The sequence below is a fragment of the Leucoraja erinacea genome, chromosome 10 (genome assembly GCF_028641065.1).
Source record: "Leucoraja erinacea ecotype New England chromosome 10, Leri_hhj_1, whole genome shotgun sequence".
NCBI classification, from domain to species: domain Eukaryota; kingdom Metazoa; phylum Chordata; class Chondrichthyes; order Rajiformes; family Rajidae; genus Leucoraja; species Leucoraja erinaceus.
This window is the reverse complement of record NC_073386.1, coordinates 55,840,565-55,863,983: the sequence shown is the minus strand read 5'-3', so window position 1 is coordinate 55,863,983 and position 23,419 is coordinate 55,840,565. Positions and strand designations below refer to the sequence as shown.

Here is a 23,419-nt window from a genome sequence, read left to right as displayed (position 1 = left end):
AGATTGAGGGGGATCTTATAGAAACTTACAAAATTCTTAGGGGGCTGGACAAGCTAGATGCAGGAAGATTGTTGGGGAAGTCCAGGACAAGGGGTCACAGTTTAAGGATAAAGGGGAAATCCTTCAGGACCGAGATGAGAAAAACATTTTTCACGCAGAGAGTGGTGAGTCTCTGGAACTCTCTGCCACAGAAGGTAGTTGAGGCCAGTTCATTGGCTATATTTAAGAGGGAGTTAGATGTGGCCCTTGTGGCTAAAGGGATCAGGAGGTATGGAGAGAAGGCAGGTACAGGATACTGAGTTGGATGATCAGCCATGATCATATTTAATGGCGGTGCAGGCTCGAAGGGCCGAATGGCCTACTCCTGCACCTATTTTCTATCTTTCTATAAACAATCAATAGACATACTTAAGTTGGTTTTATTTCAGAAAAAGAAGTAAGAAAAGGTAACGATATATAAGCAACATATTGTTAAAAGTAAAATGAATTGAACAACCTCTAAAGTTGGATAGTTGAAAATATTCTCATGATTTGTTGATATATCTGAGGTTACATTTGTAAGTAAGTTGTGCTGAATGTGACTATGAGGCAATATAATGCTTCTTACCCAACTAAATCCAATGGGTTAAATCTTACCAATGTTTATCTTTTGTATGATATAAATTATCGTGTAAGTTGTGTTTTGAAAAGGAATAACATAATTCTTTACTGTGTTCACAGAATTTGCCATCACAGAAATATCATCAGTGGATTCGTCCAAGTTAAAAGTATCATGGACACCATATCCTCAAGCTAACACTTATGTTCTTGATCTAAGGATTGCAAATAATATCAGAAGTCTACCATTCATCATTGTGACACCTTCCTTTATCACTACAAAAACATTTCAAAGGTTGAAAGCTGGTGTGCTCTATAATGTGACAGTCAAAGCATTTAGGTATTTCACCATTCTTGCTTCTGCATGGCAAACTGGGAGGACAGGTAAGACAATTACTGTACCCTTAATAGAGACATGGGTTGGATTTCTTTCCTCCTCTTTCAGCGTGGCAAATTGCCTCCTGGGCAGAAGGCTGTGTATTTGAGTTCTATCGGTGGCATGTAGACTTTGTTTCAGACTAATGCCACACTGCACCGTTATGGAGGTTGTGACACTCTTGTCAGTACCATCATGGATTAGATGGAAAAACATAGAAACATAAAAAAATAGGTGCAGGAGTAGGCCATTCGGCCCTTCGAGCCAGCATCGCCATTCAATATGACCATGGCTGATCATCCAAAATCAGTACCATGTTACTGCTTGCTCCCCATATCCCTTGATTCCATTAGCCCGAGGAGCTAATTCTAACTCTCTCTTGAAAACAGCCAGCGAATTGGCCTCCACTGCCTTCTGTGGCAGATACGTGTTTCTCATTCAAGGATGCTGCCACATTTCCTGGGTAAGGAGATGTGGCAAGCGCTGTCTGCGGAGGGCGCTCAGCATCGCCAAGGACTGCTCTCACCCCAACCATGGACTGTTTGCCCTCCTACCATCCGGGAGGCGCTACAGGTCTTTCCGTTGCCGAACCAGCAGGTCGAGGAACAGCTTCTTTCCGGCGGCTGTCACTCTACTCAACAACGTACCTCGGTGACTGCCAATCACCACCCCCCCCCCCCCCCCCCCGGACACTTATTATTATTTATTCAAATCGTTTGCTATGTCGCTCTTCAAGGGAGATGCTAAATGCATTTCGTTGTCTCTGTACTGTACACTGACAATGACAATTAAATTGAATCTGAATCTGAATCTGTAGTTCCAAAATATTTTGCTCTATCTTTCAGTGGAATGAAATAAATATGAATGGATCTTTGGTGCCACCAAACGGCTTATATGGTTCAATTCAAAGGTCACCAAAGGACGTCATGTTTCTGATTGTTGTTTGCAGGGTTTTCTGAGCATGTTTGCCTGCATGAGAATGCTGATGACATTCTTTAAAATAACATCTTTTGCAAAGTGATTTGAATTATAATGATAATAAGCCTTCCGAGATGTGTGGGCGAATTCCACCTTAGATGGTTCCCCATAATTGTTCAGTTCTGGGGTCCTGTCCAGTGTGGCAAGACTTGGTAAATAAGCTGACTTGTTGCATTGATTATCAAAAATGGTTATTACAGGCTACATACAGGTTACTTTAGTGTTGCGCTGCGCATATTAGCATGAAAACGAGCAAATGTGTTCTGCAACTTTAATCCAACTTGTCTGTTGATACTGGAAGTCAATGGAATAATATTGGGTGGGATGTAAAGATTTCCTCTGATCCTGTGTGGATTTCCAGCAGTGTGAATATTGATTTCTCTAACTTCAACTCATTCTTGCATCCCCTCTCTCTCCATCCCACTCCCTCCCGAGTTGCATTAGCTTCAACGTTGTCTTGTTTAGTCTCATTGTCTGTAACTCGTTTTCACCTAGCCCACTGCTAACAATGCCCTTTCCTTCATAGTCGTTAGCTTTTTGCTTATATTCCATTCATTTGTTCCATGTCTCTAAATCATTGTCTATATCTCTAATTTGCCTTGCCCCTGACTCTCAGCCTGAAGAAACGTAGAAAATAGGTGCAGGAGTAGGCCATTCGGCCCTTCGAGCCTGCACCGCCATTCAATATGATCATGGCTGATCATCATCCAACTCAGTATCCTGTACTTGCCTTCTCTCCATACCTCCTGATCCCTTTAGCCACAAGGGCCATATCTAACTCCCTCTTAAATATAGCCAATGAACTGGCCTCAACTACCTTCTGTGGCAGAGAATTCCAGAGATTCACCACTCTCTGTGTGAAAAACGTTTTTCTCATCTCGGTCCTAAAAGATTTCCCCCTTATCCTTAAACTGTGACCCCTTGTTCTGGAAGGATCTTGACCCGAAACGTCACCTATTCCTTTTCTCCAGAGATGCTTTCTGACCCGCAGAGTTACTCCAGCTTTTTGTGTCTATTCCCATTCAATAAATTCAGTAGAATTTCTAAAAAAAGTGATATCATAGTCCAACTATCCCCTCGTTATGTAGAAAGTGAGCATAAGCAAGTCCCAAACTGCAGCCAACCACTGCGATGCTTCCTCTAGTTTCCTCCTTGTTTTCTATGAAAATGTGATTGCTCAACTTTTTGTTTTTTTGTCCCCTTGGGCTTTGTACCAGTTCATCAAAAAATGTTTTGTATATTATTAATGTGTGTGTGTGTGTGTGTGTGTGTGTGTGTGTGTGTGTGCCAACTCTGAGTAATAATTTGCAACTCGCTGCATAAATTACTGAAAATAATATGCTCAAAGGGATATCATCACCCTCACCGCACCATTGTTCTTATTATCACAGACAATAGGATGCATATAATGTAACAGCCCTTAAATGTACCAAAACAGGGAAGGGCTCGGCCAAGTGGAAAGTTATACGTTTATAGAGAAAAGGCGAGCAGTGTAACAATTTGGATTAAAATAAATAGTGTCAAATCTTGCTCCTCCACTCTAACGATCTTCTACCTGCTTCCAGTTCTAGTAACCAAAGGCAGGTTATTATCTCTTTATCTGGCTGTTATCACATTGTATTTTGTGAGAACTTGCAGAGCATCAGTTGGATAATGTGTTTCCTACAATGACTGAGCCTTGGCTCGAAAGTGCTTTGGGGAATTTGAAGAGTTGTGAAAGGCAAATTGCAACCGTAAGTCTTCCTTGAGTATGAGATTTTAGTGTAAAAGTTGCCTTATTGCTGATTCATTGGATGTTTGGTCACTGTCATGAATGAGGTAGATGGGACTTTAGTAAGGAAGTACACTGAGGTTAGCAAATTCACCAATCTGACTGAATGGTGGAGAAAGCTGGAGGGGCCGAATGGCCTATTCTCATTCATATACCTATGTTCTTAAATAGTATACTTTGTAATACAGCAATTATTGATCTACAAACATTTGGTTTATAAAATGTTGCTCTTTGAATGCATGCCCTACATTTAATGGAGTTATTATTCATTATCATGAACTGAAGGTGACAGCACAAGTAGAGAGGGTGGTTAAGAAGGGCAGATGCTATGCTTGCCGTCATCATTAAGAGCATTGAATATAAGTGTTGGGAAGTCATGTTACAGCTCTATTGGACCTTGGTTAGAATGCAGTTGGAGTATTGCGTGCCGTTCTGGTCGCCCCATTACAGGAAAGATATGGTGGCTTTGGAGAGGGTGTAGAGGAGGATTACCAGAATGCTGCCTGGATTAGTTCGTTCCCGCTACAGGGACAGGTTGAATAGACTTGGGTTGTTTTCTCTGGAACATCGGAAGTTGAGGGGACACTTGATAGATGTATACAATATTATGGTCCAACACTGGAGGGAATAGCTATAAGGTGAGAGGGGGGTAGTTTAATGGAGCTGTGCAGGGCAAGTTATTTACACAGAGAGTGTGGGTGGCCCAGAATGTACGTTTAGAGGTGGTGGTGCAGGTAGATACCATAGTGGCATTTAAGAGGCTTTAAGATAGGCACATGGAAGGGCAGGGAACATGTGGATATGGATCGTGTACAGGCAGATGAGCTTCATGTTCAGCACAGACATTGTGGGCCGAATGCCCCTTCATATACTTTACAGTTCCAAGTTCTATGTTATGAATAGCACACCACTCTCCACAATATACAGTAAATACGTTATATAAAAATGCCCATTGTGCATTTCATCCAACTTTGGAAATGTTGTTTCCTGAAAATGTTTCACCAAACATGTCCCTTTCATAGATGAAGGAAGATAGAGGTGATTGCAGGAGCCTTAACAGAGATCTTTGCATCTTCCCTAGCCATAGGTTTGGACCTGGAGGGCTGGAGAGTAACTAAAGTGGTTCCTTAGTTTATGAAGTAGAAAAAATCCAGGAAATTATAGACTGGCCAGCCTCACATCAGTGACGGGAAGCTATTGTAAAGAATTCCTCGGGATTAGATATTCATCTATTTGGAAGAAAATGGGTTAATTTGGGACGGTCAGTATGGGTTTGTATGCAACAGGTCAGGTCTTACTAACTTGATTGAGTTTTTCAATAAAATAACCAATTTGATAAAGTCCCTCAAGGTAGACTGATCCAGAAGATCAAGGTGCACAGGTTTAACAGTCATATGGAATCATAACTGGTTTACTGATGATATTCAAGTTGGAGGTCTGTGTCCCATGGAGTTCCACAGAGATCCATGCTGGAACCTCTGTTGTTAGTGATTGGACATAAATGTCGATGGATTTGTTAGTAAATTTGCAGATGACACTAAGGTTGTTGGAGTCGTTGACTATGAGGAAGGCTATCATGGTGTACAGCCAGATGTAGATCAGCTACAGAAATGGGTGGAGAAATAGACAATAGACAATAGGTGCAGTAAGTAGTAGGCCATTCGGCCCTTCGAGCCAGCATCGCCATTCAATGTGATCATGGCTGACCATTCCCAATCAGTACCCCGTTCCTGCCTTCTCCCCATATCTCCCGACTCCGCTATTTTTAAGAGCTCTATCTAGCTCTCTCTTGAAAGCATCCAGAGAACCGGCCTCCACCGCCCTCTGAGGCGGATGGAGGTTAATATGAGCAAGTGCGAGGTGTTACATTTCGAGACTTTGGATGTAATTGGATACAATTAATGGCACGACCCTTAGCAGCATTAATGTATGGAGGGATCTCGGGATCCAAGTCCACAGCTCCCTATAAGCAGCAACAAAGTAGATTGTGGTAAAGATGGCACATGGTATGCTTGTCTTCAATGGTCAAGTATAAGAGTCAGGAGGTTATGATGCAGCTGTATAGGACTTTGATGTGTTGTTCTGATTACTCCAATACAGGGAGGAAGTGGAGGCTTTAGAAATGGTGCTGAGGAGGTTTACCAGAACGATGCCTGGTTTGGAAAGTAGTAGCTATAAGGAGAGGTTGAACAGACTTGGATTGTTTTTGCGTGAATGCCGAAAGTTGTGGGGAGAATTGATCGAAGTATATAACATTTCAATAGGATAGACTGTCAAAACCTTTTTTCCCCAGGAGGGAAATATCAAAGGCTTTAAGGTGAGAGGGGCAAAGTTTAAATAGTAAGCATGTGACAAGACTTTTACTCGGAGGATGGTGGTTGCCTGTAATATACAGTCACAGCCACAGGTAGTGGTGGAGGCAGATACAATAGTGTTTTTTTGATCAGTGCATGGATATATCCAGGGAATAGAGGGATATGGATTATGTGCAGGCAGATAAGGATTAGTGATGGCATCATAATTGGCATATACATTGTGGGCCAAAGGTCCTGTTCCTGGGCTGTAGTGTTTTTGTTCTACGAATGGCTGCAATTGGGTATGATTTGTAATATAATATTGTTCAAAGGCAAGACACTGTATCTAGTGTGAGAAGATGGCAGAGCTGGGAGAGCTGTTGCCTCTCAGCTCCAGAGTCCTGGCTTCGACCCTGACCTCAGGTGCTGTTTGTGTGGAGTTTGTTTAGTTTGGAGATAAGGCGTGGAAACAGGCCCTTCGGCCTACCAAATCTACGCCAACCCACACCTGTATCTATCTGGCACAATAGAGACAATTTACAGAAGTCAATTAACCTACAAACCCACACGTCCTTGGAATGTGGGAGGGTACCAGAGCACCTGGAGAAAACCCACGTGGTCACGGAGAGAATGTACAAACTCCTTACAGACAGCACCCGTAGTCGGGATCGAACCCGGATCTCTTGGTGCTATAAGGCAGCAACTCTACCGCTGCACCAATGTGCTGGGTTTGCACAGTCTCCCTGTGACCACGTGGGTTTCCTCTGGGTGCACCGGTCTCCTCCCACATCCCAAAGGATGTGCAGGTTTGTAGATTAATTGGAATATGCAACTTGCTCCTACTGGATAAGAAAATGGGATAACATTGAATTAGTGTGAATGGTGATCGATGGTCAGCATGGACTCCGTAGGCTGAAGGGCCTGTTTCCATGCTGTATTTTATTTTTATTTACTTCCTCTGCTCACAACACCTGACCAAATGTTCGTTGAAACAAATCGCTGTGCTAATCAGGAACAAAAATCAAGTTAAATGACTCCTTACATGGAACAATATATAACGTGGAAATTATGTAGGCCTGACATTCACTGTTTGGTGCCCATTCAGTTGACCAAATACGCAATGTGAAAGGGGGAAAATAAGTTGAGATAAGTCTCTATAAAACATTTAGTTGTACACTAGACTAAGTGGGACCCATTGGGTCCCATGTTCACACGGGAGGGCTGGTTCCCCAACGCAATATTCCACCTCTCCACCAATTCCAATATTGGTGGCCAGTGAGAGGAGAGGGGGGGGGGGCGCACTTTCTGGAATGCTAGTATTGGTGTTGTGGGCTGAAAGGACTTGTTACCAGAGGGCTAGTATGGACATTGTGGGCCAAATGGATTCTTGGGGTGGCAGCTCAGTCACTCAAGCCTGATGTGCTGGCAGCTCACTCACGGCTGGTGGGCTGGCAGTTGATTCACGGCTATTCCTTGAAATTCCATTTCAAGCAGGGTGCAAGGCCACCAAATTCAAATGCAGTTTCCTACCATTTCAAGCAGGGTGCAAGGCCACCAAATTCAAGTGCAGTTTCATGCCATTCATTTCAAGCAGGGTGCAAGGCCACCAAATTCAAACGCAGCTTCATACCATTTCAAGCAGGGTGAAACCACCACAAAACACCACATAAAACACCACATAAAACACCAAATAAAAAACCACACTCACAGTACAGTACAGCAGACATTCAGTGTGTTCAGTTGGTTCAAGCTCAGAGAGTCATGACCTCTCTCTCCTCCATCTTGCAGAGACTGAGCCACGCCCACACTTCCGGGGTTTATAGTCCCTCCCCCTCCCACCAGAAGGGGCGTGGCCTTCATGGCGTGATTGACAGGAGAGAGAATCTCAACATTTTTTAAACACTAATAACTCTTTTATTTTTCATCAATGGGAAAAATCCTCTTGCACTGCGCAGCGCAGTGGGACTGAGTAAGATGACCAAAAATCACAGCTGTAAGTGGTAGCTTTTTTTTCTAAAATCAATATGCAGTGCAAACAGGAAGCGGTCAAGATTTGAGTTTTAATTATATAGATACCTCAAAGGCTGGGAAATAGTATGGATATATTTACTTTCTCGCAGATTAATATAAAGATGTCTTATCTTTTCTTAAGGACAATTTGGTTGATAATTATTTCATTTTATTTTCACTTATGAAGTGCCGAAGAGACCAAAATTGCTCAGCTTAAAATCTATCTCGAGTTCAACAGTTATTGCGAGATGGACTGAAGTATTGGGAGCAGATCGATACTTTCTGAACGTGAAATCGAACACTCGTGACTATAATTTGACATTTTACAAAAACAATGGAATTGTCACCAGTTTGGATCCATCCACAGTCCATAGGATTAGAGTCTTTGCAGCAAACGCAGCTGGTGTTGGAAGTGCAAGCAAAACAAGGCACATTGTCACCTGTAAGTAAGCTTTCTGCTTTCAATTTTCAGTTTATAAAATTTAACTTAAAAGTAAATGTTACACTAAAATCGGGACATTAATGCTAGATTGATTTTGAACTGAAATATTTAGTTTGAACATTTCTTTTGAAAGTTGGTGGATATTAAGTGTATTAGGTCCAAGCTATGAATGTGACAACATGCAAATCCAGGAGTTCTGTACAGTTGTGGTATGGACAAGAAGTTTAACAGCATTGAGAAGGGCCGTGCCCTCTTTCTCTATCCTCACCACTCCCTTTTACCCTGATATCAACTTCACTCATGGAAAATCCTTCTAATTCGTATATCAACACCACTTGCAGCCTTTGATTCTTCCTGAAGGTGATGCATCAATTTGTCATTTGCTTCCACCGATACTATTTGCCGTTCTAACACCAGCAAATAGAAAGACGAACTTCAAAATAATTTGCCAAAGAAGATGAGTGCACTTTCCCTTTAGTGTGACAAGGTGCCAGTCTGTGTACTGGCTGGGTCTACGGAATAGATACCACCTCATATTTCCATCACACTGTTCCAAGTTTTAAGTTAGAGTATAAGTGAGCACAAAGACAGCTTTGACTTAAAGGGACAGAGAGAGACCTCTGGAATTTCGCTGGTTTCCACAGAAAACAGCCTAACAACTTTATTTTGTTTCAATGGTGTAATCAAATTAAATGTTGTAATAAAATTTAGGTTAACTTCAATATGTTGCCAAATTAGTGGAACGATGACTACAGCTTATCCTATCAATTCCTCCCTCTCCCAGGGTGTGGAATTTATGGCATTACTTTGGTGTTGGAAATGGGGGGAAAGTAAGCAAGCAGCCCATTCTTTTCTTTAATACTCTAATATTAGTTTCTTTCATACTCATTTCCAACTTCCTTTGTGTTCCCAGCTTTGGCTTGGGCTCGACTTGCATCTTATCTCTTCTTGACTTCAGTCGCAGACTCTGCCTATCTTTGACCTTATTGATCCAGGAAGGTTGAACTATGTTCATGATGCCTAATATACTGTTTTCCCTCTTAACATTTTGCTGCAGATCTTTAGAACTGAGGCAGTGAGAGACTGATGATGAAAGTAGTTTCAGTTTAGTGCATTGTCACGTGTACTGAGGTACAGTGAAAAGCTTTTGATGAGTGCTAACCAGCCAGCGGAAAGAAAATACACGATTACAATCGAGCCATTCGCAGTGGACAGATACAGGATAATGTTTAGTGCGGGGTAAAGTCTGATCAAAGAGAGAATTTTGACGAAAACCACTAGATAAAAAAGAGGGAATGGGAAAACAAATAAGAGTCTGTATGAGATATGGTTAACAAATTCAAACAAAAATCATGCTAGTAAATCTGCAGAATTTCAATTTCCTGGTGTTTTAAGAATCAAGAACATCTAGAGTGGAGTGTTTTATTGTCATTTGTCCCAAATGGAACAATGAAATTCCTGCTAGCAGCAACAGCAGCACAAACACAAAAAAAAACAAGTTTCAATAAATCAAAGAAACAATATAGTGCAAAAACAAAACAAAACCCCTAAGACCCGAATCCAACCCAACCAGTTTGTAGTCCAGGGTTTAGCTGGAGTTCGCCCTGCTCAATAGCCTGATGGTTGTTGGGGAAAAACTGTTCCTGAACCTGGACGTTCCTGGTTTCAGACTCCTCTTCCCGATGTAGGAGTGTAATGAGAATTTAAAGGCAGGAAAATGGGATTAGGAGGCAGAGATCAGCCATGATAGAATGGCGGAGTGGGCTCGATGGGCCGAATGGCCTAATTCTATGATAACTTGAACTTGTGGGAGCGTGGCCAGGGTGGTGTGTTCCTTGGCTGCCTTTTTGACACAGTGCTTCTGTGTAGCTTCACATGGTGGTGAGGAGTAGTCCCTTCGACCTGCACCGCCATGATATGATCGGTATCCCGTACCTGCCTTCTCTCCATACCCCCTGATCCCCTTAGCCAAAGGGCCATCTCTAACTCCCTCTTAAATATTTTTGGCAGAGAGTTCCAGAGATTCACCCACTTTGTGTGAAAAAAGTTTTCTCATCTCGGTTTTAAAGGATTTCCCCCTTATCCTTAAGCTGTGACCCCTTGTCCTGGACTTCCCCAACATCGGGAACAATCTTCTTACATCTAGCCTGTCCAACCCCTTAAGAATTTTGTAAGTTTCTATAAGATCCCCTCTCAATCCCTAAATACAAGAGTGTAAACCAAATCCAGTCTTTCTTATCCATAATCCCAAATATTATGGTGAACAATTCTGATCCAAATCCTCCTCATTGAGGAAACATTCAATACTCCAGGTGTGGTCTCACCAAGACCCTGTACAACTGCAGTAGAACCTCCCTGATCCTATACTCAAATCCTTTTGCAATGAAAGCTAACATACCATTCGCTTTCTTTACTGCCTGCTGCACCTGCATGCCTACCTTCAATGACTGGTGTACCATGACACCCAGGTCTCGCTGCATCTCCCCCTTTCCCAATCGGCCACCATTTAGATAATAGATGAAGCTTCAATGGTGGGGAGGTCAATATCCGTGATGGACCGGGAGGTGTTCGCTACTTATTAAAATCTCCTTCCTTCTTGGCTGTTCGAGTTGCTGAACCATGCTGTGATACAACCAGTCAGTATGCTCTCTACCTTACACCTGGAAGAAGTTCAAGAGAGTGTTTGTCCACATACCAAATCTCCTTCATCTTCTAACAAAGTGGTGTTGATGGACTCTCTTTAAGATTACTAATTTTATTTTGCTGCAATATTTATAATTTATTTCCTAGACAAGTAGTGGGGAGGGAGTAGGTTCAACACATTGGAAATATGTGATTGAAGTTAAAGGATAGGAGAGCACAGGGGAGGTTACTGAAGTCTCCAGAAGAAATAATGGGACAGAAAAGTTTGAAAGTGGGATAAGGTCTGGCAAAATGGAGACCAATTTGAGTAGAGTGGTGGTGAAAACGGAACTAAAGGTGTTATATTTGATTGCACGCGGTATACGGAACAAGGTGGATGAGCTTCTAGAGCAATTAGAGATCGGTAGGTATGACATTGTGGGCATCACAGAGAAGATGCTGTCAGAGGAGCAGAGCTGGGAGCTGAATATACAAGGTTACACATCCTATCAAAAAGACAGTCAGCTGCACAGAGGGAGTGAAGTGGTTCTGTTGGTAAGGAATGAAATTCAATCATTAGCAAGGGATGACAAAGGATCAGAAGATGTAGAATCCGTGTGGGTAGAGTTATGAAACTACAAGGGTAAAAAGACATTGATGGGAGTTGTATACAAGCCTATGGACAGTAGCCAGGACGTAAGGTACAAATGACATCCGGAGATACAATCGGCATGTAAGAAAGGCAATGTTACAGTGGTCATAGGGGATTTCAATATGCCGGTAGACTGGGAAAATCAGGTTGGTACTGGATCCCAAGAGAAGAAATTTGTAGAGTGCCTACAAGATGGCTTCTTAGAGCAGCTTGTGATTGAGTCTGCTAGGGAAAGACAATTCTGTATTAGATATTGTGTAATAAAGGGTAGACTCAATGGGCTGAATGACCTAATTCTGCTCCCATGATGCATGAACTTACAAGTGATGCTGTAGTTGGCTGTGATGGCCTCAAGATGGCAATGTAGTTTCACTTTGTGCAGTACCATTGCATCTGTGAGCAAAGTGAACAGGTCGGCTGAAGGTACACGAAAATGCTGGAGAAACTCAGCGGGTGCAGCAGCATCTATGGAGCGAAGGAAAGAGGTGACGTTTCGGGCTGAAACCCTTCTTCAGACTGATGAGATCGGCTAATACTGTGTCCCTATCAGGGCAGATTTCCCCCCCCCCCCCCACGTTTAGCTAGTAACTGCCTGCACGTCCTGTTGTTTCATTTTCCCATTTCTATTTGTAGCTACTGCATACAACTTTATGATCCGGCGATCCTTAAAGAAAAAGTCATTGTCACCTCTGCTCAGACTGCATAAACCTACCTGATCGCCCGGTTGCTCATCAATTTATCTCCTCCTCCCCACACTGACATTCTGCATTATCCTTGACTTTGTCCCCTTTGATGTCTCTTTTTCACACCTTACACTTCCTTATCTCTGTGTCTCCCTCTCCCCTGTCTGTCAGTCTGAAGAAAGGTCTCGACCCGAAATGTCACCCGAGAAACGTCTTCTAGAGAGAGAGAGAGAGAGAGAGAGAGAGAGAGAGAGAGAGAGAGAGAGAGAGAGAGAGAGAGAGAGAGAGAGAGAGAGAGAGAGAGAGAGAGAGAGAGAGAGAGAGAGAGAGAGAGAGAGAGAGAGAGAGATGCTACCTGTCCCGCTGAGTTACTCTTCTGATCCATTTTGTGTCAATCTGCAACGTCATCTAGTTAGCAATGCACTATGCTCTCGATGTGGCTCCCTTTACATCGGTGAGACCAAGCAAAGACTTGGCGATCATTTCCCCAAACCTTATTCACGTTACTCCCTTTATCATGTATTTGTACACTGTGGATGGCTTGATTGTAATCACGCATTGTCTTTGTGCTGTTTTGTGGCAAACAATAAAAGTGTTTCACTGTACCTCCGTACACGTCACAATAAACTAAAGCCAATTCAAAAACTCATCTCAACTGCTGTATTCTTGAACTTCCCACTTCTGACACCACGTTGAGCTTCTGCTGTTGGAATAACTTAAGTCACACACTGTGATTAAGATCCAAAGACTTTATTAACATTACAGCATGGGTAACCATCTTAGCACATTACTCTAAAAGTGAGAGAATAAGGGCAGGGAGGCTTTCTGTTAAACTAGTGGGCATAGCTACAAAGTATGACTCATAACATGAGTCACTGGTCTACATGTATCTCCCGGTTGCTAACCCATTTTAACTCCCCTTGCTATTCCCACACCTACCTTTCTGACCCCCTTTTGTTTCTCTTCATCCTTTGTATGAAAACGTTATCGCTCAGATTCCTATTTAATCTTTTCCCCTTCACCTTAAACCCTTGTCCTCTGGTCCTCGATTCACCTGCTTTGGGCAAGAGATTCTGTGTATCTACCTGATCTATTCATCTCATGATAATACACACCTCCATAAGATCACCCCTCATCCTCCTACGCTCCAAAGAACAGAGTCCCAGCCGACTCAACCTCTCCCCGTAGCTCAGACCCACTAGTCCTGGCAACATCCTCATGAATCATACCATTATTTACAGGCAGTGACATATTACAGTTTGTGGAGTTTCAACTGTGCACAGATTATTTGACATGTTTCCTACATAATATCTGTGACCATGCTGTGAAAGAAATAGATTAAGCTCAAGGCTCTAGGACAATATTGTACCATTTTTAGTTTTGTTTATTGTCACATTGCCACCATGTACAACACACTACAGGTACAGTGAAAAGCTTTTTTGTTGTTTGCTATCCAGTCAGCGGAAAGACAACACATGATTCCAATCGAGCTGTCCACAGTGTACAGATACAGGCTAAAGGGAACAATGTTTAGTACAAGTTAAAGTCTGATGAAAGATACTCCCTGGGTCTCCAATGAGGTAAATGGTAGCTTAGGACCGCTCTCTATTTGGTGATAAGATGGTTCAGTTGCCTGATAACAACTGGGAAGATTCTGTCACTGAATCTGGAGGTGTGCGATTTCAAACTTCTGTACCTCTTGCCTGATGGGAGAGAGGAGAAGAGGGATTATGCATGGTGAGACATCCTCGATTATGCGGGTGACCTTGCCAAGACAGCGTGAGTGTAGATGCAGTCAATGGAAGGGAGGTTGTGGGCGTGATGGGCTGGGCTGCGTCCACAATTCTCTGCAATTTCTTGCGGTCTTGGATGGAGCTGTTCCCAAACTATGCTGTGATGCATTCTGATAAAATGCTTTCTACGGCGCATCTGTAGAATTTGGTAAGAGTTGTTGGTGGCGTGTCAAACATCCGAAGCCTTTTAACCTTATTGCAAACTTCTCTTGCTGATTAATTTTAGCGTTTCCTATGTGAAAACAAAAATATTAAAATACCTTGACAGTTAACATTTTTTTTTCATTTGCAGTGGTGGAGCCACCATCCAACATCAGAATCACTGGTCTTAATAATACTGCAATCCGAATCAATTGGGATCCAGTTACTCATGCATTTCAATATGAAGTAACACTACGTAAGATTTCCAGGAAAACATCTGACATAATGTCTACGAAAGTGTTTACAAACTTTATAATGCTGGATAATCTTGAACTGTGTACTAACTACACAATCACCATAAAGTCACTGAATGATTTCAACCTTCTTGGAGAAGGCACATCGGTAAAATACGCAACTGAATGTAAGTAAGATATATAAGGTGTATTTTAGTGCTTCATTACTCTAATGAAGCTAATGATAAATAATAATTGTGATAGTAAATAGAATTACAAAATTGATCTTTATTTTTCAACCGCTATTGTTCTCCCTTTTGTAGTTAAGATCCCAAAGTAAAATTTCCCACAGCTTCACCTCATGAGGAATCTCAGGTACTAGAATCAACTCATTCATAACCAGGAAACCAAGAAACATATCTCTCCTGCTATTATGATCTTTCTGGAATGTCAATGTTTGGAATTGAGCCGAATACAAGATGGTTCTCAGGGTTCACCATGATGGCACCGCCTACCATTTCTCTCCCTATTACAAACTTTAGGCGGGAGACCTGCTCAGCCGTTAGAAGTACCATATAATTTCTTTGATACTTTGTGGTTGAGTTCTGGGACAAAGTAAACAACATTTTTAAAAATTGTTTTATAAATAATCGTAAACAAAACATAATTGGTTCCCTAATGCCCCCTCAGGAAGAGTAAACAATCTTCCTCACATGACCTTCAGTTTTGAATGTTCTGTTTTGGACACCATGTTGTAGGAAAGATGTTGTAAAGCTGGAACGGGTGCTGAAAGGATTTACAAGGCGGTTTCCAGAACTCGAGGGCCCGAGCCATAGGGTGAGGTGGAGCACGCTGGGACTCTATTCCTTGGAGCGCAGGAGGATGAGGGGTGCTTATAGAGTTCAAAATCAGGAGAGGAATAGATTGGTTAGATGCACAGAGTCTCTTGTCCAGAGTAGACGAATCGAGAACCAGAGGATGTAGGTTTAAGGTGAAGGGGAAAAGATTTAATAGGAATCAGAGGGGTAACTTTTTCACACAAAGGGTGGTGGGTGTATAGAACGGGCTGCCAGAGGAGACAATTGAGGCAGTTACTAAGAAACAGTTATAAAAGTGCAAAGATAGGATAGATTTAGAAGGATGTGGGCCAAATGTAGGCAGGTGGGATTAGTGTAGATGGGCCATGTTGGCCAGTGTGGGCAAGTTGGGCCAACGGGCCTGTTTTCACGCTGTAAGACTTTGTGACTATCTGGCCATGATATGACTCCAGATCCTTAAGAATGTGGTTAATTCTTAATTACCTTGTGAAATAACTGAGCAACCCACCACTTTAAGGACATTTAGGGATATGCTATAAATGCTGATCCACCATTGGGGCCATAATCTATGAATTAATTAAATAAAATTCAATGATGCAATCTGATTTTGGAATCAATCAGAGCTTTTGGTTTCATTTTTAATGATAAATTACCTCATTAATTAATACTTCCAAGTGGCCAGTGTTGATCAAAGTGAGGGGAATTACAACGTATAGATATTCAGTTCTCACTCAAGTCAAGAGTGTTTTATTGTCATTTGTCCCAGATAGAAGAATTAAATTCTTTACCTACGATATATATACAATCGAATTGAACAACTTTAGGCTATCGATCTCTTCCTCCTTAGTAAATAGCATCTTCTCCATGGTTAATCTAGATTGAGAAAAACAAACTGGTTTCAATATTATTACGACTAGCCAAAACAATACGTTGGAAGGTGAGGGTATCTCTGCCTTTCATTTGCTAGTTTAATACTTTATTACTCCCTCAGCTGGTACTTTCCCTACATGACCTAAAACTGGTGGGTAAAAATAATATTCACCCAGGTGGGAGTGGCTGGCTGACTGCTCAACCCTAAATGTAATACAGATAAGTCCAATCCTGACCCAGTTCAGTTCAGTTTAGTTTATTGTACTGAGGTACAGTGAAAAGCTTTTGTTGCGTGCTTAACCAGTCAGCAGAAAGAAAATACATGATTACAAGCCATTTACAGGCTGTATGGTCGTGAGAGGTCTCGAAAGAGTCATAGCGCCTTTCTGGTCACCGCTGAATTTTGCAGTTGCCGAAAAGGTCGCGTAAGTGGGACAGGCCCTTTAATTTGTAAATTTTGGATTAGTGATATTCTTTGATTTGTTTGGAGACTGCCCTTCAAATCTAGCTGCAGAATGCTCGGTGGTCGAAGATCCATGGTCCAAACCTGTTAGCATCAATGAAGGAACATGGAGCATTCTGGTCAAGAAGACTTCCAGTATATCAGCCTTCGTCAGTCAGGGTATTGAGTGTAGAAGGTACACAAAAATGCTGGAGAAACTCAGCGGGTGCAGCAGCATCTATGGAGCGAAGGAAATAGGTGACGTTTCGGGCCGAAGGGTTTCGGCCCGAAACGTCACCTATTTCCTTCGCTCCATAGATGCTGCTGCACCCGCTGAGTTTCTCCAGCATTTTTGTGTACCTTCGATCTTCCAGCATCTGCAGTTCCTTCTTGAACATATTGAGTATAGAAGTTGGGATGTTATGTTACAGCTGCACAACACATAGCATATTGTGTTCAATTTTGGTTCAACCTGCTATACGAAGGGTGTTGTTAAGCTGGAAAGAGTGCACAAAAGATTGATGGAAATGTTGCCAGGACTCGAGGGACTGCGCTATAGGTAGAGATGAGGCATACTAGGACTTTATTCCTTGGAGAGCATGAGGCTAAGGGGTGATCTTATTAAGGCGAATAAAATCATGATGGGAATAAATAGCGTGAATGCACAGAGTCTTTAACCCAGGGTAGGGGAATCAACAACCAAAGGACATTGGTTTAAGACAAGGGGGGAAAAATGTAATGGGAACCTGAGGGATAGCTTTTTGATACAGAGGGTGGTGGGTATATGGAATGAGCTGCCTGAGGAGGTAGCTGAGGTAGGTACACAATAATGACATTTAAAAGACATTTGGACAGGTACATGGAGAGGAAATGTTGAGAGGGATATGGGTCAAGCACGGTCAGGTGGGACTAGTGTAGATGGGGTAACTTGGTTGGCATGAACAAGTTGGGCCAAAGGGCCTGTTTCCAATGCTGTCTGCCTCTATGACTCCTCGGGTCTACACAAAGGACTAAAGGGAACCACAACCAAAGGGTGCTGTTTCAAAGTGCCAGCATTGGCTTGATGGGTTAGAAGACAACTCTTGGGGCAGCACTGTGGCGCAGGGTAGAGTTGCTGCCTTACAGCGCTTGCAGCGTCGGAGACCCGGGTTTATTCCCAACTGCAGGAGCCGTCTGTACAGGGCTCTGTAAGTTCTCCCTGTGACTGCGTGGGTTTTTTCCGAGATCTTTGATTTACTCCAACACTCTAAAGACACACTGGTTTGTAGGTAAATTGGCTTGGGTATATGTGTAAATTGTCCCTAGTGGGTGTAGAATAGTGTTAATGTGCGGGGATTGTTTAGTTGCTGCGGACTCGGTGGGCCAAAGGGCCTGTTTCCGCGCTGTATCTCTAAACTAAACTAAACTAAACTGAACTGAGCAAGGTATGAACTGAGAACTTAATTCTCCCTTGTCATTCTCTTTCATTTTGGTGAGTGACCACTACAGAACTCATCAGAAACATCTGGCATCTATTGCTGTTATCTGTCACTCATCATCTGCTAACTGATCGAGACTACCAATGTTTTAGTTTTAGAGATACAGCGCGTAAACAGACCCGTTGGCCCACGGGTTTCACGCCGACCAGCGATCCCCGCACATTAACACTATCCTACACCCACTAGGGACAATTTTAACATTTACCAAGCCAATTAACCTACACACCTGTACGTCTTTGAAGTGTGGGAGGAATCCGAAGATCTCGGAGAAAACCCACGCAGATCACGGGGCGAATGTACTACCTCCATTCAGACAGCCCTGTAGTCGGGGTCAAACCCGGGTTTCCGATGCTGCATTCGCTGTAAGGCAACGACTCTACCACTGCGCCACCGTGACCGCCCAAAGCTGCGTCCATATAAGAATATACATTGATATCCCGATGTTTTGACATCTTCATTCCCAATCCTGAAATTAGATTTACGCCAACTGTTTTGCTTTATTTCCTGCCATGATTTTTTTAATTGGAGAGATGTCAACAAAGGGTATATTTTCTTTCAACAGGGTTAAAACCCGTGCAAAACGTGAAGGCGTTTTACGATTGTGTGGCGGACTTGGTGGAATTGTCATGGAATGCTAACTCTGATGCCACGAGCTACAGAGCAGTTGCCACAAGCATCGGTGGTGTGATCCTCTACTGCACCTCCTCAACAGTAACTTGCCAAATCACTGGGTTGGACTGCAGTGAAGGCTACTCTGTAACAGTTATGGCCCAGAGTGACACTTGCAACTCCAGTGAAAATTTGCCCGTAACATTTGAAACAAGTACGTTTAGATTCATGGAGAAAAATAACTATTCTGCTGAATTATTGTAAGATGTTTCAGTTGACTTTATTGTCACGTGTACCGAGGTACAGTGAAAAGCTTTTGTTGTCCGCTAACCAGTCAGCAGAAAGACAATACATAATTGCAATCGATCCATTTACAGTGTATCGATACATGATAAGGGAATAACGTTTAGTGCAAGGTAAAGTCAGCAAAGTCCAATCAAGCATAGTCCGAGGGTCATCAAAGATGTAGATAGTAGTTCAACACTGCTCTCTGGTTGTCGTACAATGATTCAGTTGCCCAATGATAGCTGGGAAGAAATTGTCCCTGAATCTGGTGGTGGGACTTTTCAAATCTGGTGATGTGCCATCTCTTTATTTCAAAAAATTATTTTTATTTGGTCTTTTGAGATCTGGGTGCCGCTGGCAAGGCTAGCAAATTACTTATTGCTTCAGTAATTGTTCTTGGGAAAATGATGGTGAGCTATTGAAGTCTCTGATGTAGGTACTCTCACAGTGCTGTTGGGTAGAGAATATGGACCGGTACTGCACAGGAACAGGTCGTCCAGCCCAGAAATATACAAGTCAAACTAATGTCCTCAGCCTGCATGTGCACCGTATCTCTCCAATCCCTGCATACCGACATGCCTATCCAAAAGCCTCCGACATGCTTCAATTGTAACTGCCTCCACCTCCACCCCTGGCAGCAGATTCCAGACACCCTGCACTCTCTGTGTAAATATATTTGCCCCACATATTTCTTTTAAACTTTGCATCTCTCGCCAAAAAGCCGTGACCTCTAGTCTTTCCAACTCCATCCTGGAAGAAAGGTTCTGACTGCCTACCCTATCTGTGCCTAATTTTATGTACTTCTATCAAGTCCCCCTTCAGTCTCCGACACTTCAGAGAGAACAATCAAACTTTGTCCAACCTCCAGTTCTAGATAATACTGGATTACTAGATAATAGTAATACTAGATAATCTAAGGCCGCATTCCGGTAAACATCTTCTGCACGCTCTCCAAAGCCTCCATGTTCTTCCTGTGGTCACCAGAACCACCGAACCAAAGTCAGATACAACTGCAACATGAGTTCCCGATTCTTACACTGGATGCCCCAACCAATAAAGGCAAGCTTACCCAATGCCTTCTCTACAACACTGTCTACTTGTGTTGCCACTTTTAGGGAGCTATGGACCAATCACAAGATCCTTCTGTGCATCAATGCTATTTATAGGCTTGCCATTGACTGGATACTTTCCCCTTACATTTAACCTCCCAGAAAGCAAAACCTTGCACTTGCTCAGATTGAAGTCCATTTGCCCTTTCTCTGCCTATTTCCTGCTATATTTTAACAATCTACCTCACTGCCTGAACATTCATCAATTTTGGTGATGTCTGCAAACTTATTAACCAGCCTGTCCATATTTACTTCCAGGATGTTTATTTTTATATATATATATTATATATATATATATATACTAGTGTGGGTGTGTGCGGTGGAGGGGTGTGACAGTGTGAGGGGAGGGGGAGAGGTGGGGGGAGAGGAGAGGGGGGGAGAGGAGAGGGGGGAGAGGAGAGGGGGGAGAGGAGAGAGGGGAGAGAGGAGAGGTGTGTGTGTTTTTATTTCAACACAAAAACCCCCTAAACAACCATTTGCAGCCAGTGCTTTTTTACTTTAACCATATTTTCATTTTCAAACCACATTAAGGGTACTTACTCACAGTTTGTGTGAACATGTGTTCAGTGTTATTCACAGCTCAGAGAAACGTGACTCTCTGCCTTCCTCCAGCTTGCAGACTAATTGAGGCACACCACTTCCTGGTTTTATAGTCCACCCCCCCTGCCGCCAGCGGGGACAGCAGAGAGAATGGGGAATTTTGTAAAATCATTAATATATTTTTTCATATGGAAAAATTCTCGGCATATAGCGAGGTGGCCAAAATATATAAATATATGGCCATCATTTTAGTAATATAGCACAAGCACCTGAGATCCCAGTAAGACACTTGCAGAAATATGAGCACTAAGCCATCATTTTGCAGACTATCTCTGATTTTGTCACTTCTGGGCTGTCTGCCCTCCACAGCCTCCAAACTTATTGTTCCCCAGCCCTGCACGGTCCGGTTTTACCTTCTCCCCAAAATCCATAAAGACGACTGCCCTGGCAGACCCATTGTTTCTGCCTGCCCCTGACCCACTGAAATCGTTTCCACGTACCGCGACTCCTTCCTATCCGCCCCAAGTCCAATCCCTCCTACCCATGTTCAAGACACATCACATGCTCTTCGCACCTTTAATGACTTCAATTTCCAAAGCTCTTGTTCCTTCATCTTTACTATAGATGATTTGTCGCTCGACACCTCCATCCCCCACCAGGAAAGCCTTATAACACTCCGTTTCTTCCTCAACCGCAGAACCAGACAATTTCCCTCTACTAACACTCTACTCATCCTAGCGGAGCTGGTCCTTACTCTCAATAACTTCTCCTTTGACTCCTCCCACTTCCTACAAATCAAAGGTGTAGCTATGGGCACTCACATGGGCCTCAGCTATGCCTGCCTCTTTGTAGGGTACGTCAAACAATCTCTGTTCCAGGCATATCCCTGAACTCTATCTCCGTTACAATGACGACTGCATCGGTGCTACCTCCTGCACCCATGCAGAACTCATGGACTTCATTAACTTCACAACCAATTTCCATCCTGCACTCAAATTCACTTGGACCATCTCTAACACCTCCCTCCCCTTTCTTGATCTCACCGTCCATCAAAGGAGATAGACTTTTGACAGATATCTATTCTGAACCTACTGACTCCCACAAATATCCAGACTACACTTCTTCCCACCCTGCTTCCTGCAAAGACTCTATCCCCTATTCCCAATTCCACTGTCGACACCGCTACTGCGCCCAAGATGAGGTGTTCCATAACAGGACATCCGAGATGTCCTCATTCTTTAGGAAATGGGGGATTCCCCCCTTCTATCATAGATGAGGCCCTCAAACGTCTCTCCTCGTTACCCTAAACTCCGCTCTTGCAAAAACAAATTATTTTTTTTAAGTTCTAAAATCTACTCAGATTTTAGTTGCTTCAAGTTCATTGCAGAAAAATATTTAAAATAGTCATGATTTAATCACTATTTGTGTCAAAATGCAGTTGAGATATGTTGATCATCAATATTATATGATGAGTCATGAGAAGAGTTAATTGAATAAGGGGTAGGCCATTTAGGACTGAGATGAGGAAAAACATTTTCACCCAGAGGGTTGTGAATCTGTGGAATTCTCTGCCACAGAAGGCAGTGGAGGTCAATTCACTGGACGTTTTCAAGAGAGAGTTAGATTTAGCTCCTAATGCTAAAGGTATCAAGGGATATGGGGAAAAAGCAGGAAAGGGTTACTGATTTTGGATGATCAGCCATGATCATATTGAATGGCGGTGCTGGCTAGAAGGGCCGAATGGCCTACTCCTGCACCTATTTTCTATGCTTCTTTGAATTTTAACATATACAATTTAATATGACATACTTATCATTCTTTATTTACTAATAGTTTTTTTTAAATTATTTCTAGAACCCTGCACTCCTCAGAATTTCCAAGTAAATCGTGATTGCCACAGTAACACTGTGTGGGCTTCTTGGCACGAAAGGAGGGGGGCCTTCTTGTACATAGTAACTGCCCTGGCATCCGACGGGACCACAGATAAGTGCAACACTCGAGGAACGTCCTGTGTCTTTACATTCTTCAAATGTGGATTGGAATATGAACTGAAAGTTCAGTCAATATCAAGGGATCACTGCAAAAGCAGCGCAAGTGATCCGATCGCGATACGTACAGGTGCGTTATCCAACGTAATCAAGAGTAGTTTCTTGTTAATTCATACCTGTCAGATCTTTACACAGAGGTTAACCTGAATCCATTGTTTTCCCATAGGAAAGTGATATTCCTTCTTGTTCACTTTTACTGTGTAGTTGTTACTGGGCCTGATTGAGTCCATTAGTGCGTCTGTTCAGATTATTTTGAAGAGATGTGAAGCAGTGTACAAACCCACACCTGTTTAGGATGCGAGTGGAACCCAAACCAGTGCACCGGGAGGAAGCCCATAGGTCACAACGAGACCACACAAACTCCACACAGGCAGCACCCGTGGTCAGGATCAAACCCGGGTCTCCGGCACTGTGAGCTTTGAGGCAGCTCTACCAAGAGTCAAGAGTGTTTTAATGTCATGTGTCCCAGGTAGAACAATGAAATTCTTACTTGCAGCAGCACAACAGAATATGTAAACATAGTAGGTACACAAAATTGCTGGAGAAACTCAGCGGGTGCAGCAGCATCTATGGAGCGAAGGAAATAGGCGACGTTTCGGGCCGAAACCCTTCTTCAGACTGATGGGGG

The 23,419-nt window shown here is 42.8% G+C and overlaps 1 protein-coding gene across 1 annotated transcript in view; it reads left to right on the top strand.

Annotated features, from left to right (window-relative positions):
- Nucleotides 1-23,419, top strand: part of LOC129700664 (fibronectin-like) — an 84,179-nt gene that overhangs the window by 11,768 nt on the left and 48,992 nt on the right. Inside the window, exons 3-7 of the mRNA XM_055641245.1 lie at nucleotides 721-981; nucleotides 8,214-8,468; nucleotides 14,511-14,780; nucleotides 18,763-19,023; nucleotides 22,598-22,861. Of these exons, the coding sequence (XP_055497220.1) occupies nucleotides 721-981; nucleotides 8,214-8,468; nucleotides 14,511-14,780; nucleotides 18,763-19,023; nucleotides 22,598-22,861 (1,311 nt within the window). The remainder of the gene's footprint in view (nucleotides 1-720; nucleotides 982-8,213; nucleotides 8,469-14,510; nucleotides 14,781-18,762; nucleotides 19,024-22,597; nucleotides 22,862-23,419) is intronic.